Source organism: Vipera berus (assembly GCF_964194415.1).
Source record: "Vipera berus genome assembly, chromosome: 7".
Taxonomy (NCBI): domain Eukaryota; kingdom Metazoa; phylum Chordata; class Lepidosauria; order Squamata; family Viperidae; genus Vipera; species Vipera berus.
Genome location: NC_138209.1, coordinates 22,126,654 through 22,143,690, shown reverse-complemented (window position 1 = coordinate 22,143,690; position 17,037 = coordinate 22,126,654). Strand labels below are relative to the sequence as shown.

Here is a 17,037-nt window from a genome sequence, read left to right as displayed (position 1 = left end):
AGCAGAAGGCAGTTCCTCTTCCTTATTGCTGACTGGCTACACCTGTCTGCTTTCCCCACCTGGAGCCTCAGGACTATTCTGCTGCAGCTGCACTTCAGCCAAATCCATCATAGACAGCTGCTTGGAGCCATCAATCAACTCAGCTCCTGAGGTGCCAGGAACTGGTTCATTTGAGGTTCTAGGAACTGGTTCATCCTCCCCCAAGCTGACATCTAGAGGTATCTGGGGAAGCATCTGGTGGATTTATCACAGTGTCCCAGGATAACGTTGCAGGATTAGGTTTAGTCTTCCAAGCTTTCAGACTCATGCTGGAGACCATCCTCAGGGAACTTCTCTCTAGCACAGGGGTCTGCAACCTTGACAACTTTAAGACTTGTGGACTTCAGCTCCCAGAATTCCTCAGACAGCTATGCTATGATTGAGGAATTCTGGGAGCTGAAGTCCACAAGTTTTAAAGTTGTCAAGGTTGCAGACCCCTGCTCTAGCAGAATGCATGCTTTGGGGTATTCTCTCTGTGTTATTTATATAGTGCCTGGCTGTTTGTGGCTTTTTAGTTATTGATTGGGGTGTTGATGGCCAGCTATTAAGTTATTGACTATGGTTTGCTTCTGCTGCCAAGTCTTCGCCCCCTAAGTACTTGGTAGCACACATTCTGCTAGAGAGAGAAGTTCCCTGAGGATGGACTCCAGAATGAGTCCAAAAGCTTGGAAGAATAAACCTCTGGTCTTGGTGACCGACCCAGATTGGATCCTGGATATCATTTATGTTTATGTTCTATTAATTCAGGAGTACACAGAAGTTTTGCTTTTAAAATAACCTCTTCGTTTGGGGCAATACAACATTGTATTAATTTAGACATCTGATCTAAAGAGAATACTGAGATTTCATTCTAATGACTGCCTTGATCCGGAGCACTAATTCTATCCTGTTATTTTTTCTTGGGGGACATGTCCTCCTTGCCACAGCAGAGTATGCAAACACAGTATAATCCTATAATGCTTCATTGGAAGCGAGCTCTGCTAAATACAGAGGGATTTCTCTAAAATACAATTCTGAAACAAGAAATGGGTCCTATTAGAATTTATGAAGCTTAATTCCTGGTAAGTGTAAACAGAATTGCATTTATCTCTCCATTGAGGCTATCAGCTGTCACTTAAAATATGTTTCAGGATGCATTTTCAGCAGAACTACAGTTCTGAGATAGCTGTTATGAAGTAATAATCTGTTGAAAGATCAAATAGTGCATTCAGTTCTTGAAATCTTCACAAGCTTAAATCTAGAAATGTCTTGCATAACCAAAAGGTCTTAGTGATGGTTTTCAAGTCCTTACATGGCATGGGTCCGGAATACCTCGGGGATCACCTGCTGCCGGCGTCAACTCCCCTCCGCCCTGTGCGTTCCCACAGAGAGGGCCTCCTCAGGGTGCCTCCGGTCAGAGAATGCCGGCTGGTGGCCCCCAGGGGGAGGGCCTTCTCTGTGGGCGCCCCGGCTCTGTGGAATCAACTGCCGGTTGAGCTCCGGATGGCACCGGATCTCCGCTCCTTCCGGCGCGGGTTAAAGACCCACCTATTCGAACAAGCTGGCCTGGCCTGATGGGGAGTTAATTTAGGGTTTTAAATATTTGTATATTTTATTGTTTTATTTTGGGCATTAATTTAATTCTATTTTAACTTTTGTATTTTTGTATTTTTTATTATATGCCCTGTTCACCGCCCTGAGTCCTTCGGGAGAAGGGCGGTATAAAAATTTAATAAAACTAAAACTAAACTAAAAACTTCCATGTGCAAGAAATCTCAAGTGAATTTTCTCAACTCTCTGTACCACTTCAGTTCCTTACACCTGAGTCTAAACTGTTAGAGTATTTAGAAACCTGAAAACATTCAATGGACATTATAGGGTTCTTCTTGCCCATTCCTGATTAATTCACAGATCTATAAAAGTCAAAATCTAAATTTCACAGCTGGCATATTTGGATTAGTTGTATTGGGCTTTCGCAGGAAAGTTCAACAAGACATCTTGTGGCACCTAAAGGACCAACTGGATTATCATATCATGAGATTTTTGTTGTTATAGGTGGTTTAACACAGCAGTCCCCAACCTTTGCTGCTGGGCTGGGGGGGGAGAGGGGAACCGGGCCATGTGAACCCATGAGTGATGGGCCAGCACACACTCATATGTACATAGCTCTACTTGCACAAGTCAAACGTGTACATGCTCATTCAGGCTAGTTCCAAATAGGCCACGGCCTGGTAGTTGGAGACCCTCAGTTTAGCAGATTAGTTCAATATAATTAAATTTCTCATAAATCTGTGGAAGGCATTGCAAGAGTTCTTGTCCAGTCCAGTGTGACAAAAGTTGAAAAGTAAAAGCAAATGCACGCATTCCATCAAAAATTCTTCTTCACAAGTACTTCAATTCCGGATTTTGGAAGCTCTTGGCTTACTGCATTTTTTAAGGCACAAAAATTCAGGGGTGATAATATCACAACAAAAGTCTTCTGTCTCTGAGAATGTATTCCGTCAGCAATCGGATATTTACGCATATGTCATCTTCCCAAGATAATTAGCTGGCACATATCCTTTTTGTCCTTCAACTTCAGCTAACCACCATTCTTTATTGCCACTCAGGTCTGAAAAACGAAGAATTTGAACTCGCTGATATTCATGAAGACTGAGTTCCTGCTTGCTCCTTGCTTGAAATGCATGAACAGCATAGAAAGTCTAAGAGGAGAGAGAGAGAGAGAGAGAGAGAGAGAGAGAGAGAGAGAGAGAGAGAAAGAGAGAGAGAGAGAGAGAGAGAGAGAGAATATTAATGAATGAATGAATATTCAATTCTACTCCCTATTTCAGTGAAAAACAGGGGAAAAAGCACCCAATCCAGTCAGGAAATCAAGCAACATCTTTACTATGCTTGTTTCTTTAAAAATCTTGTGTCAGATTTGGAATAATGTGTTTGAGTAATGTCACTAATATTAGGCCTAAATCCCTAAGTTTATAAACTCTATACTTATTTCCCAATGAGATAAGTATGAAGCCATGAAACAATGGCATATTAAAGTTACCTCCTGGGTCTTTGAATACTTATCCTAATGCACCCTGAGAACCATAAAACATGACATGCTCTAACTTAAAACGATCCTGTAGCAGTACAGAATCAGCTCCAGATTTTGAAAAAAGCCAGACCTAGACCAGATGTTTTAGTGGGCCTACTTATTTGCCTTTTTCATAACTGGTCATTTGCACATCATCTTCCTCTGAGATCAGTCTATGTCAAAAGAGTTGGCAAGATTAATAGATGCTGTAATTCATTTATCTGGAGAAGAAAAATGAACGGGCAGCTACAATTAGGAAGCCCTCAGCAGCAACTAACTTATCCCTGAATTCATCCCCCCCTTTTTTTTTAAAAAAGGACTCATCAGGAAATCATGCTTACATGTTGCTCATCCGTTTCATAAAAGCTGTCCAATTCAGAGCCATTAACAGATTCTTTTTCACACAGGCTATTATAGGAAGAGTCACTGCCATTTCTTTTGTGTCCTGTGGGTTTTGTACTGTTGTCATCCAGTTGTCGTGAAGAGACAAAAAGGCTGATGTTATCAAAATCACCATCACAGAAATTGGTTTCCCCAGCATTTTTTGGTGCCTTGGTTGGTTTATAGGGTTTCAGGAAGGAAGAATAGACGTATCCTTTAAGAACTACACATAGGGGAGGGGAAAAAAGCCCAAGAATATCAAAACGTGGATTTTTAAAATTTTATCGTAAAAACCTTCAACTATTGCAAGTTAAGAGAGAGAGAGAGAGAGAGAGAGAGAGAGACTTCTGGTTCTGCCTCGTAGTGAAATAGCTGAGGGATTGCAGAGCTCTGCACCCCAAGGCTGGTTTCATCCCACCAGGGTATCCTAAATGGGTTGAAAGTCGCACCAGAGAGGTGACAAAGGAGAGGCACCCCGATGATCGCAGAATGACAGAGGTTGATCCATTTGATCTGGGGGAAGCCAGGAGAAAGGCTAGCTGCACATCAATGTCTAGCCCAAGCTACCAGCAACTGAAATTCAAAAGCACCAACCAGAACAACAGCGAACAGCGTGCTTGGAACTGGGTGAGAATATCGATCTTCTCTCTTCTATTTTGCAACTGATTCCCTGGAAAAGATCCCCAAAGCAAGAAATCCTCCAAAACTGAGAAGAAGGGGACTATACCCCTACCCTTCCATAGACAGAAGCAGCGATTTAATTTTTACAGAGGAAAGAAATATACTGAAATGAAATTAACAATATTACAATCTGGATAAATCTGAAAATTAAGAAAACCATTAAGATTTTACATCTCAAAGAGTTTTGATGAAATTATAAAAAAATTCTTTGTTTGAAAAGTTGGAAAATGAATAACTACTAACATTTAGTAGAGGATTAGAGTATAGAACAACAGCAACACTGACTCAGAAATTGGCAATACACCTAGAAACATAGAATAATCTGTTCCCTTGAACCTTAGTGACCTTCAGCCAAATAGAAAACAGTTGGGAACAAGGAAAGAAAACATACTGGGCGATCTACTACAAACTGAGAACTATATTTGTTTTAAAAAACTGCTGATCTTCTGGGATTATAAATATTTAGTGAGCTGTGATCTTTAAGCTCAAGAATTGTCTTCAGAAAAAGAGAAACTTTGTTGGCTAATCTTCTAGGGGGGAATTTTACTGGATAGTCAAACATACTGGACTGCAACTTTGGCTGGTAGATAAATTGTAAGACCCCCAAACAAAAGAACTGTTATAAAATACTGCTTTCAGTGGTGCTTTGATAATTGGAAGTGCATTGGATGATAAAAAAACTACTTAGAAAGATAAGAACTATATAAGATTTTGTTGTTTGGACTTTAAGACTGGCTGGTTTAAAAGGCTAAACACAGAGATTATGTACCAGTGAAAGAATGTCTGAAAGGAGGAGATAAAATGGATGTTGCATACCTATCTAAAAGTGGCAGGCAACTAATATCTCCTTCTGAAGACCCCAGCCTGGAACATCACAGATCTGCAAAAGCAACACTTCAAGACAAGGCAAATACTTTCCAGAAGGAAATGTACGCAATGGTGACAGATTCAAATGACGGTGATTTCAAATCATGATGAGATTAAGAATAACTTTGATGGCATAAATGAACACATTTCCAACTTAAACGTACAAGTAAAAAATTCTCAAAAAATGATGATAAAGAATGAACAAACAAACCAGATAATAGAATACAAATCAGAGGACAGTGATCCAAAGAGGGAAGCTATAAAGAGGATTACAAATTAATACAAACAAAAGAAAATTTGCAAGGTTTTGCCACAACAATGGAAATGAAAAAGATATCTTATTTTTCAGGACCTAAAAATCAACTTGAAGATTGGAAAAATGACCTAATAAAATGGACTATAGAGCAACCAGGACAATCATTAAACTTTGGGAGACAAAAAATACATGTCTTATCTAACTTGTTTTTTCTATTCCCAACAACATTGACAAAATACAGGAAAAAAACCCCAGGTAAGTCGAACACACTAACATGGAAAGCAAACTGGCAAAAGAAGGCTAGAATCAGATCTGAGAGATTTGATGCAACTTACCAGATGAAATACTACATGATTAAACACCAGTTTAAATACAGTTAAAATAATAGATAAATTATGGATATAAAGGGGTCTCACAGTAAGAGAGATAAGATATATTAGTATAGCAATTTCTATAATATATGAAATGTAAAAATATTGGGATGGTGCATATGAATGAAAAGGTAGGATATTTAAAGGTTATTCACTGAGAAAATTATGACTATAAGAATGGTTTGAATAAAGGTAAAGGTAAAGGTTCCCCCACACATGCATGCTAGTCATTTCCAACTCTAGGGGCTCATCTCCGTTTCAAAGCCGAAGAGTCAGCGCTTGTCCAAGGACGTCTCCGTGGTCATGTGGCCGGCATGACTAGACGCCAAAGGCGCACGGAACGCTGTCACCTTCCCACCGTAGTGGTTCCTATTTTTCTACTTGCATTTTTACATGCTTTCGAACTGCTAGGTTGGCAGAAGCTGGGACGAGTAACAGGTGCTCACTCTGTTACACGGCACTCGGGATTTGACCCACCAAACTGCTGACCATCTGGTCGACAAGCTCAGCGTCCTAACCCACTGAGCCACCGCGTCCCTTATATGGTTTGAATACAGAGGGGAAATTAAGCTTAAATAAAAATCTTGAAAACAGGACATATAGTGATCTAACAAGATGACTTTTATAAACACAGTTGAAATATAAATTGATAAGAAAAGATGCTATATGATGATGTTACTGTTATTTGTATAAACACAAGAAAAAGCTTTATATTTAAATTTATATGTATTGAATTTTAAGAATAATACTTGCTTAATCTTGACAAAAGGAGAATATTATTGGATGAAGAGAAGATCAAAGAAATATATCATTAATTAATATATTGATTTTGGAACTATAGAAATTAATGATTATTTGTTGTTTTTTAAACATATTAACCCAGACAACATGCTGTTTACTAAGCATTAAAGAATGTTATTGTAAAAAATTAATAAAATATATTAAGAGAGAGAAAGAGAGAGAGAGAGAGAGAGATACAATCTGAAAACCCAGTGAAAGTTGGAGGAATCATGAAAATGCTGTACAGCAGGGGTGTCAAACTGCCAGCCCATGGGCTGGTTGCATCATATGGAGGCCCAGCTCTGGCAGTGAAAAAAAGTTGTGATACGTTGCAACACATCACATGACGCAGCAAGTTTGTCACCCGTGCTCTAAAATATTGCAAACTATACAATCTAATAACATTCTTCTATCAATTGTGTTTTGTTCTGTTTTGGCAAGTCCTTATTCCATCAGTATTCAGCTAGGCTTAGTACTTGTGATGCAAACTCTGACATGTACATTATCCTGACTAGAATACTTCTTCCAAGTTCTACAAGACACTGTCATAGAGTTGCAAAGAAGACACTCACTAAAGATGGGTAAGAACCAACCATGAATGCTGGATTGGTTCATATGGACTGCCTTCTGGTTAAGTTAGGAATTTCACATAAATCTCAAGTCAGTGGCTATCAGGAAGCAGAAGTTCATGAATCTTAAAAGTTGCGAGGCATAAGAAACACAACTTTAGAGATCTGATTACTTTAAAAATTTGGATAAATTCCAAGTGGTGGTTGAACTGGATTCAGAAGAATTGGAAGATTAGTTAAGATGATTTTAATATCTTATTTTGTTTTAATGTATTTAATTATTGGCCATTCACTTTCGTTGGACAATGGACAGCACAAACAAACAAGATTACTATTTAAGTCAAAAACCTATAGTCATTTAGGAATAGCAATATAGAAATGGAAATAATAAAATAAGAGGTGAAGCAGTGATTAAACATAAGTGTCCATTAACCCCATATTTAAAACCAAGAAGGCAATGTTAAATGTCAAGTCTCTGCCACTAGGGCAGGGGTAGGCAACCTCGGCTCTTTTATGACTCATGGACTTCAACTCTCAGAATTCCTGAGCCAGCTGGCTCAGGAATTCTGGGAGTTGAAGTCCATGAGTCATAAAAGAACCGAGGTTGCCTACCCTCTGCACTAGGGCATATCTAGGCTGAGAGTGCAATGTGAAGTACTTACTTCCAGTATCAACAAGCCACCTGCTTGTACAGCCAAAAGGATCCTTTTGGTCTATGAGAGCCACCACCTCTCCTTCATAAAGATCAATATCCAATTCCTGTGTGGCATTGCATTTACGCTTGGCTTGGTATAGCAAGTCCACATTGTACATAGAAAGTAGCATTAACCTGTGGGCTTCTTTCTGACGGGGAAATTCAGGCTGGAAACAAAAAGCTGTTTCAAAGAACTAATATACCATGGAACAGCATGCTCATCGTTAACTGCATTTTTTTACATAATGGGATTTCATTCCTGGCCTGGTTTAAAATAAGAAAAGGCTTATTTAATTATGATTTGTCAAATAAACCACAATTAGCCAAAGCCAAACGCAAGTTCATCAAGTTCAAAATCACATTATAGTTTAGTCCAATGTATGAATCCAATCTTATTATTCACATACTTGTGCTTGTTCATATTTTGGAAGCTATAAGATTCGTCTTCCACAAAACATCATGGTACATTTATCTGCTTCTCTCATTTTAATACATTCATTCTGTCAATATAAAGCATTTGAACTTATCTTTATCCTATAGTGATTCACATCACAATCCTATCCTTTAGAAATTATCTAGCCATAGATAATACTATTTTATGACATTGTAAATATACATCAAGAATTAGATGCTGCTTCATAGGCATCTGATATTGTTTAAATGACAGCAGAGTGGAAACTGGGATCCACACTTCACCAAAAGCAATGCTTATTTGTTAGAATTGTATCCACTTCAGTGCAGTTACTCAGTCGTGGTTTAGCATGTATGCACTTAGCCATAGCAGACTTTTGGTTTTAGACAGTGGTGGGATTCAAATATGTGAACAACTGGTTCTCTGTGTGGATGCCACTTCCGGAGGTCTGTTCTGGGCCTGGGCAATGTAAAATTAGCTACCAGTTCTGCCGAACTGGTGTGAACCAGCTGAATCCCACCACTGGTTTTCCAGTATACCCAAAGGAGATCTCAATATCTCTAGATTGAATATAAAGATGGTGAATCTCTAGGTTGATATAATTACTCAGAGTTTAATGGCAAATTACATACCTGGAGAGAGACAGGCCTCTTTTTTTCAAAACTCAGCTTTCTTTCAATAAAAGTTACACCGTGGTTTTCCTTGATACAACTCAAATTGTGAACATCTTCAAGAACCTGATCCTGTATTTCACTGATACTTGGAGAAGATTTCTGCAAATTATAAAAGAGCCTCAAGGTTACCTAATTATTCTGCAGCTTCAAGTATGAAGAAGCTTCTACTAAGAACCTTATCTCTATCACAGATTATAACAGACACATATTAACACATTGTAACTACATGTGCTTACTAGCCATTCTGCAAGCACATTTCCAGGTTTCCAAAATCCTAGTGCCTAACTGATGAGCTGTGTTTGCTGTATCTCCCAGAAAGCAGTTAGGGAAAGAACTAATTGTTCAGCTGCATAGGTTAATTCATTTTAATTCATGCCTTATGGGGAAAAAAACTTTTTTGAGGCAATAGTGCTGATTCAGAAAACATTGGATAGCAAAAGACCCAGCTGAGCAAATGTAAATGTTAGATGCAAGGATATGCTACTTCCAGATAATGCAATCCCCTCTGCTTACTGAATTGGAGCTTAACTACCAAAGGGATGTGCAGAGAATTGTTCTCATAATTTATTAACTCCTGGATTTAAATACGGTGTGCACCTTCCCTGTAGAAGCATGATGGGTGAAGTGGTTGGAATGCTGGGCAGGAGGTTAGCTAGCCTACGTTCAAGACCTGGGGGCTGCTGTGGTGCAGGGTTGAGTTCTCATCCTTCACTCCAGCTCCTGACAGGGACATGAAAACGAGCTCCAAACTGGGCTTGCCCAGGGCAACGGTGATGACACTGGCTAATGTTTTCAACCCAGAAGCACTTCAGTGCTTCTAACTCAGGGGTCTTCAAACTTGGCCCTTTCATGTCTTGTGGACTTCAACTCCCAGAATCCCTCAGCCAGGCATGCTGGCTGAGGTATTCCTGGGAGTTGAAGTCCACAAGTCCTAAAAGGGCCACATTTGAAGACCCCTGTTCAAACTGGATGCTTCTAACTTTCCCTATAAACAGAGATCCGTGACTCATGGGCTGCAGTTTACACACAGCCACCCAACTTCATTGAGGTCCCCTTTTCCAAAGTCATCATTTTGCCAGCAAAACAAAACAAAAACTATACACATTTCAGCTTTTGTTTTTTGTTTAAAATGTTAGTGGTGGGAAAGGGGACAAGTATCTTCTGGGAGACCCTCCATCCCATTTATACCCTTAGCTTGAAAAAATCTCAGAGGCAAAAACGACCTTCCACATTTTGGTGACATCACTAACCTTCCTGTCATGCCTTTGAAAATGGAAAGTGCAGACCCAATCTAAAGAAAACCCTCCATCCCTGTCAACATTTCATCATCCAGCAACGCAATACCACTTCTTCAAAAATGTCTCCAGGATTTGTTTATTATTCGGTTGGATGAAGGTGAATTTGAATTGCTGGTTTAAAATGTGAAAGACAATTTGAATTGCCAACATAAGAAGCCTCCCTTCAAAGAAGAAAGAATTACAACTGCTTTCAGCAGGGTGCTAGTACCTCTGGTTTAATTGCTAGTAACTGGGATTCGTTGGTTGAAAAGGACCGTGACGCTGATGACATCATGTCTTTCAGGAGAGCGATGAGACAACACAGGCAACTGGTCACAATTTCCTTTGCTGCTTCATTGAACCTCTGGAGCTCCTCCACCAGCTGAGCGTTGAGGGCCTCGTATTCTTTCCTGGCCAGGTCAGTATCATCCCCTGAAGCCTTTTGATACAAGCTACTATAATCCAGAAGTTTGTCATAACGTTTTTGGATGAGCTTCTGGGGGCCGAGGAAAAGAGCCTGCAGTTTAGTCAATGGAATCAGCACCAACTTTTCTACTCGATTCAGCTTCATGCATTGGAAGAAGGGAAGGCAAAAGACACATATCAGAGCAAGGAAATCAGCAACATTCCCATTTGTTAAACAACATTAGTATCACTTTGACATAAGGATGGCATCATACAGACAGCAGTATGTTGGCAAATAAGGTAGTCTGTATCTTGCATGTATTAGCCTAAGGAAGTGAAATCGGACTTTTTATTTGTGGCACTCTGGCCAAAATGCAGGTAGTTCTCGACTTACATCAGTTTATTTAATGACTGTTCAAACTTATAACAGCACAAAAAGTGACTTATGACCAGTGGTGGGATTCAAATATGTGAACAACCGGTTCTCTGTGTGGATGCCGCTTTTGGATGTCCGTTCTGGGTGTGGGCAACAAAAAATTAGCTACCGGTTCTGCCAAAATGGTACAAACTGGCTGAATCCCACCACTGCTTATGACAGTTTTTCACACTTATGACTGTTGCAGTCATGTGATCAAAATTTGGACACTTAGCAACTGACTGATAGTTGGAATTTTCTGGAGTCATGTGCAAACTTAAGACAAGCAAAGTCAATGGGCAAGCCAGATTCACTTAACAAACCTCTACTAACTTAAAATTGCAATGATTCACTTAACAACTGTAGCAAGAAAAGTCATAAAATAGGCCAGAACTCACTTAACAAATGTCTTGCTTAGCAACATAAATTTTGGGCTCAATTGTGGTTGTAAATCGAGAACTACCTGTATATCACAACTGATTAGTACCACCAATACAATTAGTGGGGGGGAGATACATGGGGCAACTTTATTCCCTGCCTATCTTGCTAAAAAGCATTATGTGAAAGTCTGCTGGATGGCAGCAGAGATCAATAGCTGTGGGATCATATCATGAAAAGAATGCCACATGCGGGATTGTAACTTAAAGTATAAGAGAATTATGTATGGCAAAAAGCAAAGGAAGGAAGGAAGGAAGGAAGGAAGGAAGGAAGGAAGGAAGGAAGGAAGGAAGGAAGGAAGGAAGGAAGGAAATGTTCTAATGTTCTGCATACCCAAGGAACTAAGAGGAAGGACAATGTATCTGAATGAATAGTAAACCTATTTATATCCACTTTTTGCTAGTAATAAATAATAATAATAATAATTATTATTATTATTATTATTATTATTATTATTATTATTATTATTATTATTATTATTATTATTATTATTATTATTATTTTCTAGTTTGGAAAATCTTGCTAAATTCCTGGTTGTCTTAGGAAAATCAATTTAGGTAATGAATAATAAGATGAAACCCTAATTCAAAAATACAGAATTTTCCATGTCATAGATTTAAGTTACAAAGTTTATGTTCAGGTGTAAAATTTACTGGATGAGTCACATTTTCTATTTAAATTCATCTTGTAAAGTTGTTGCAAGAATAAAGGTGGGAAAAGACATACTCGATTTTCTTCCTTTTGAAGACCACAGGTAGATGGTTGACATGGCTTTTATCCTCCAAACAGGTATGTGTGGTGGGCTATGCCCTGACTCACCACGTAAAATTTGTGGCTGAGCAAGATATTTTTTTTAAAAAAAGAGTCCCTAATCTATATCCATCATTTACATTATATTCATTCTCAATTCATATCTTTTGAACCATTCTTCTGATACGGAAGGCTGGATTTTGTACAGTATATACTTAATGTAAATTGGAATGTATAGTAACTAGGCTAAAAAAACAAACTGTATTAGATTTGTTGTGTAATATATACCCCTTTTTCACAAAATCCATTTCCAATCACTTTAAATCTATATATTCAAGAACTTACAAATAGTTTGCTGGGATACCCAGCATTAATCAACGTGTCTGAAGATCTGTTTGCCCCTTTTTCGTTCTCATGTATCAGATCCTGAAGTTCACTTATGCACTGTGCTCTGACAAATACAGAGTCCTGAAAAAAATGAAATGAGCAAAAATAATGTTACATATACTCACAAACCACCACTCATGTGTATACTTGCTCAATAATATTTTCAGTAAGAAGTGAATAATTTATGAAACAATCTGCTTGCTAAGCACTTTGCTGTAATATTTATAAAGCTATGTAGATAGGTCTCTCTCTCTCTCTCTCTCTCTCTCTTTCTCTCTCTGCCTTCAAATTATTGTTAACTCCTGGTGACTGCTTGGACTGGTCTCTATAGCTTTCTTGGCAAGACTTCAGAAGTGGGTTGTCATTGTGTGTGTCCTAGGGCTGAGAGAGAATGACTGGCCCAAGGTCACCCAGCTGGCTTTGTTCCTGCAACAGGACTAGTTTCCCAGTTTCTAGCCTGGTGATTTAAACACTACACAAAACTGCCTCTCTAAAGCCCTAACTACAGAAGTAAAAACCAAAAAAATGCATTTCATCCCCTTTCATTTTCTTCCATCCTGTGAAAATGCAGGGAACAAAGAGTGGCAAAGATGATAATCAGACAATACATGTTAAAAGCTGGTAAACCAGTCCTTTCAAAGACATTAACACCAAAGTCTTATTCTAGGTAATCCATCAGACCAAAGCAAACACCCAGCCATCTATAGTTTCATTACACAAGTTTGGTGGCTATATAAATCATTTAAATAAATATATTAATAATGATAAATTCTGAACTAGATACAAAAGAGATCAAGCCAGCCAGAAGATGGTGGTGGTCTAGATGAAGATCAATATAACTAGAAAACTTTTCACAAACACAGGTTAGGAATATTGGTAACCAAAGCAGGGTAAAAAGAATGTTGTGTATCTCAGCTTTTAATCCTATTTTCCATATTTCTTTGCAGCTGGACTGTAGTATGGTGACCCTGACTTCTGCAGAGGAGACTTCTCCAGAGTCTGCAAATATATGATTAGTCCATGAAAATGATCCCTTGGATGAGGCCTGAAGCATAGATCTGTAAAGAAATTGACTGGAGCCTTCAGACTTCAAATAGAAGACTATATTTTTCGATAGTACAGTATTATTATTTAAAAGCTCTTTGCAAATGAAAAAAAAATCCCAACAGAAGAAGGCATTCTTTTTTTGATCTGGTAATGTAATTGTGGTCATTTATTTAAAAAATTTAAATAATTTATGCAATATGTAAATAAATTATGTAATACATAATACATAAATCTGAAGACTTTCTCAGATTATTTATTGTATCCACCATTCAGCATTTCATACAATTCAGGCCCAAAGATTTATGATCTGATTTGCATATTATAGTAAGCCATGAGTTGCTTAACAATTGTTTGTAACAACAAAACAAACCAGAATTGATTGTGCAACAGATAGCCAAACTATTTTTAAAAAATGACTTTCCATATTTTACAAACACAATATAGTCTTAAAATGTACATTTGCCAGGAGACTCACTAAGTGAAATTTAAATCGTCATTCAATTATCTGGTCTGATAATTCATTTCAAAATACTATTTCTGACATTTTTAATATGGATTAAGAGGAGCGCTTCAGAACTTTCTTCCCATCTGTGAGATCAATTCAGGATTTGAATGAGGTTTGACCGGTCAAATGTTGATTTGCAACTTTTGAACAGTTAGCACCAATCTTGCAATATTGTTACATAACACTTACTTCTAAATGTTGAAGAGACAATGGAATATTCTTCACGCATAGTTTGACCATCTTTTCTAAGCTTTTGAATAACTTCTCCTCTTTATTAAAAACTTCATCTTTCACCTAAAGCCACAAGAACATTATAGTTAGGATAAGAACATAATTGCTAATAGTAATGTCAAAATGCCTCAGGGTTCTTTCCGAGTGATCTGCTGAGGCATCTTCATATAACACTAAATAGCAGTTTAAAGGAATGTCAAAATATCTTCACTACCATTCTGGTTCCATTTCTTTAATTTCAGTCCTGTGAGATCCTGGTTGCTCTCTGAGCTTGGTGGTTTTCTTGCAGACCTTTTATTATCTAGTTTGGTAATGAAATGTCTGCAAGAAAAATAACTGAGCTCAGAGACCAACAAGGACCGCACAGTTCAACTCACTGCTACTGGTACAAATATTCTCTTCCATTAATTTCAGGCTTCTTCAACATTATCTGAAAATGAATACTGATATGTTTTATAGGCAGGCATTTTTAAATTCCCTTCATTGTACGGGAGCCTTCACTGTGTTAGCTGCCGAGAGCTATTTAAGTGAGATGGACAATTATATAAATCTCATAAATAAATGAATACATTTTTTGAATGAATAAAAATATTATTATAAAAAACAAGGGAAGGATTTCTGGGATTGCTTTCACTTCCTTCATGATAGGTGAGATTTTGAGGGGGAGCATATAAAGAAACCAGCCATAATTTCTGTAGATACAGAAGATACTTAATTTAAGAAGCTTGTGTCTGTGAGGTCTTTCTGTAAAATAGTAATGTTGTGCTTTCAGTGAGCAAATATGAAATTGCACAATAAAGGTTCATTCAAATTGGTACGTGACTTTAGCTCAGTTGTGGGATTCAAATATGTGAACATCTTGTTCTCTGGGAGTTCATTCTGGGCCTGGGCAACAAAAAAATTAGCTACCACTTCTGCCGAAGTGGTGTGAACTGGCTGAATCCCATCACTGGTTGAGATGGAGATGGAGCAGTTAACTACACTTAAAGCAGTTTCCTCTATTCTTAAAGCATTGATCAAAATGTGAAATAGTAAAGATTTGAAATTAATCGAGCTGCCAACTACAATAACCTCATCTGAAGCCCAATTTTCACTTTTGTACTGTGTGCTAAGACCCCCATCTAGGGCAGAAAATTTCACAGACTACTTTGTTTAGTACTGGCTTCCTATTAAAAGATTAGTACTAAGCCACTGAAAAATGCAATTGGTTTTTTTTTGTAGTCAGATACATTCTGAAATTAATTCTCATCAATAAATAGCCCATACTTATGAAGTCAATCACAGACCCTAGCATAATATATATTTCATGAGTACTTTACCTTTTACCAATATAGATTATTTATTTATGGCCTAGTAAGCTACTGGTTAGTACCACTTTGTTAATGAGACCGGTTGAGATCACAAAGCAAAGAATTTAGCAAACATTCTGATCATAGTGCCTACAGAACAACTACAGAATTGTGACATTCTCATTAAAGTAAATTATGTACTCCAGATTTCTTAACACCTTGGTAAATGCATGGGCAGTTGATAAAACCTGTTTTGGAATGGGCAAATAGTAAGGACATAATAAGAAAAAAAAGGAAGGATACCACAGGAATGAAAATGCTTAGCCCTCTGATCACTAACCCTCTTAAAATCCCTGCCAAACAATGGCTGGATTCACATGCTGCACTAAACCATAACAAAGTTGACTTAGTTGTCGCTTAAGCATGTTGCATGAAATCAGCCACTGTGGATTTTAAATTATTGATGTGAGTGAATCCAGCAAATGTTTGTGGATTCGAGAAATCATGCCTAAACACACCATAATTTAGTGTGATGTGCAAATACAATGAGTGATTACCTGAGGTTCTCCTCCAGTCAAAATCTTCAAGTGACCAGTCACTCTCTTGGACTTTTTACTAATTGAGTGAATATTTAACTTTGAAAATTTATCCTTTAAAGATTCGTCTTCATCATTTTTCTTATACTTAAGCACTGTAATCAGACAAATCACATTAATAGTAACAATGTGTACTGATAAGACATCAATGAATTCCTATCTACTTTTTTAATGCTATCACAGATTAAAGGGGGGGAGAAATGGAGGCTACAGCTTGTTCTACTTATGGAAAGAAGAGATAATTAAATCCTTATGGCCACAGAAACTTTTAAAAAGTTTAATTTCACTAATTGTTCCTGCCATTTTCAATAGAAGCCTTTGTTCTATTGCAAAATGCATATAGATGCTTGAATTCTATATCATGTGTTTGCAATCTTTAGTGAATTTATCAGGGAGAAACTCAAATATAACAAGAAAAAATGCTTAACTTTATGATATGTCTTTTGCAAATGCAAGCATCTAACACTGGAGCTATAGCATTTTTTCCCAGTCTTATGCAGTAAGATAAATAAGATGGGAAGAAAATGTGCCTTTTGGTTCTGGGATTTAATGGTGTTTTTTTTGCCTATAAATAAGCATATATTGTTCTTTATCAAGTACAATAAAAGGCAAAGGTAAAGGTTTCCCCGCACATGCGTGCTAGTCGTTTCTGACTCTAGGGGCCGGTGCTCATCTTCGTTTCAAAGCCACTTGTCCGAGGACGTCTCCGTGGTCATGTGGCCGGCATGACTAGATGCCAAAGGCACACAGAACACTGTTACCTTCCCACCGTAGTGGTCCCTATTTTTCTACTTGCATTTTTACGTGCTTTCAAACTGCTAGGTACAATAGCCCAAGGCAATTACCATATAAAGAGACAGGATACCCATGAACTCTAAATGTAAATGTAAATGTCTATACTTTAAAGCTAGTAATTGTTGA

At 37.8% G+C, this 17,037-nt stretch overlaps 1 protein-coding gene across 1 annotated transcript in view; it reads right to left on the bottom strand.

Moving 5' to 3' along the window:
- Window positions 1-1,779: 1,779 nt before the first annotated feature.
- ARHGEF38 (Rho guanine nucleotide exchange factor 38) overlaps window positions 1,780-17,037 on the bottom strand; it is a 43,644-nt gene continuing 28,386 nt past the window's right edge. The window contains exons 7-14 of the mRNA XM_081332819.1: window positions 16,078-16,211; window positions 14,190-14,294; window positions 12,407-12,529; window positions 10,283-10,618; window positions 8,735-8,875; window positions 7,659-7,857; window positions 3,433-3,695; window positions 1,780-2,720 (exon numbers count right to left, since the gene is read on the bottom strand). Coding sequence (XP_081188945.1) covers window positions 2,535-2,720; window positions 3,433-3,695; window positions 7,659-7,857; window positions 8,735-8,875; window positions 10,283-10,618; window positions 12,407-12,529; window positions 14,190-14,294; window positions 16,078-16,211 — 1,487 coding nt within the window. The 3' untranslated portion in view covers window positions 1,780-2,534. The remainder of the gene's footprint in view (window positions 2,721-3,432; window positions 3,696-7,658; window positions 7,858-8,734; window positions 8,876-10,282; window positions 10,619-12,406; window positions 12,530-14,189; window positions 14,295-16,077; window positions 16,212-17,037) is intronic.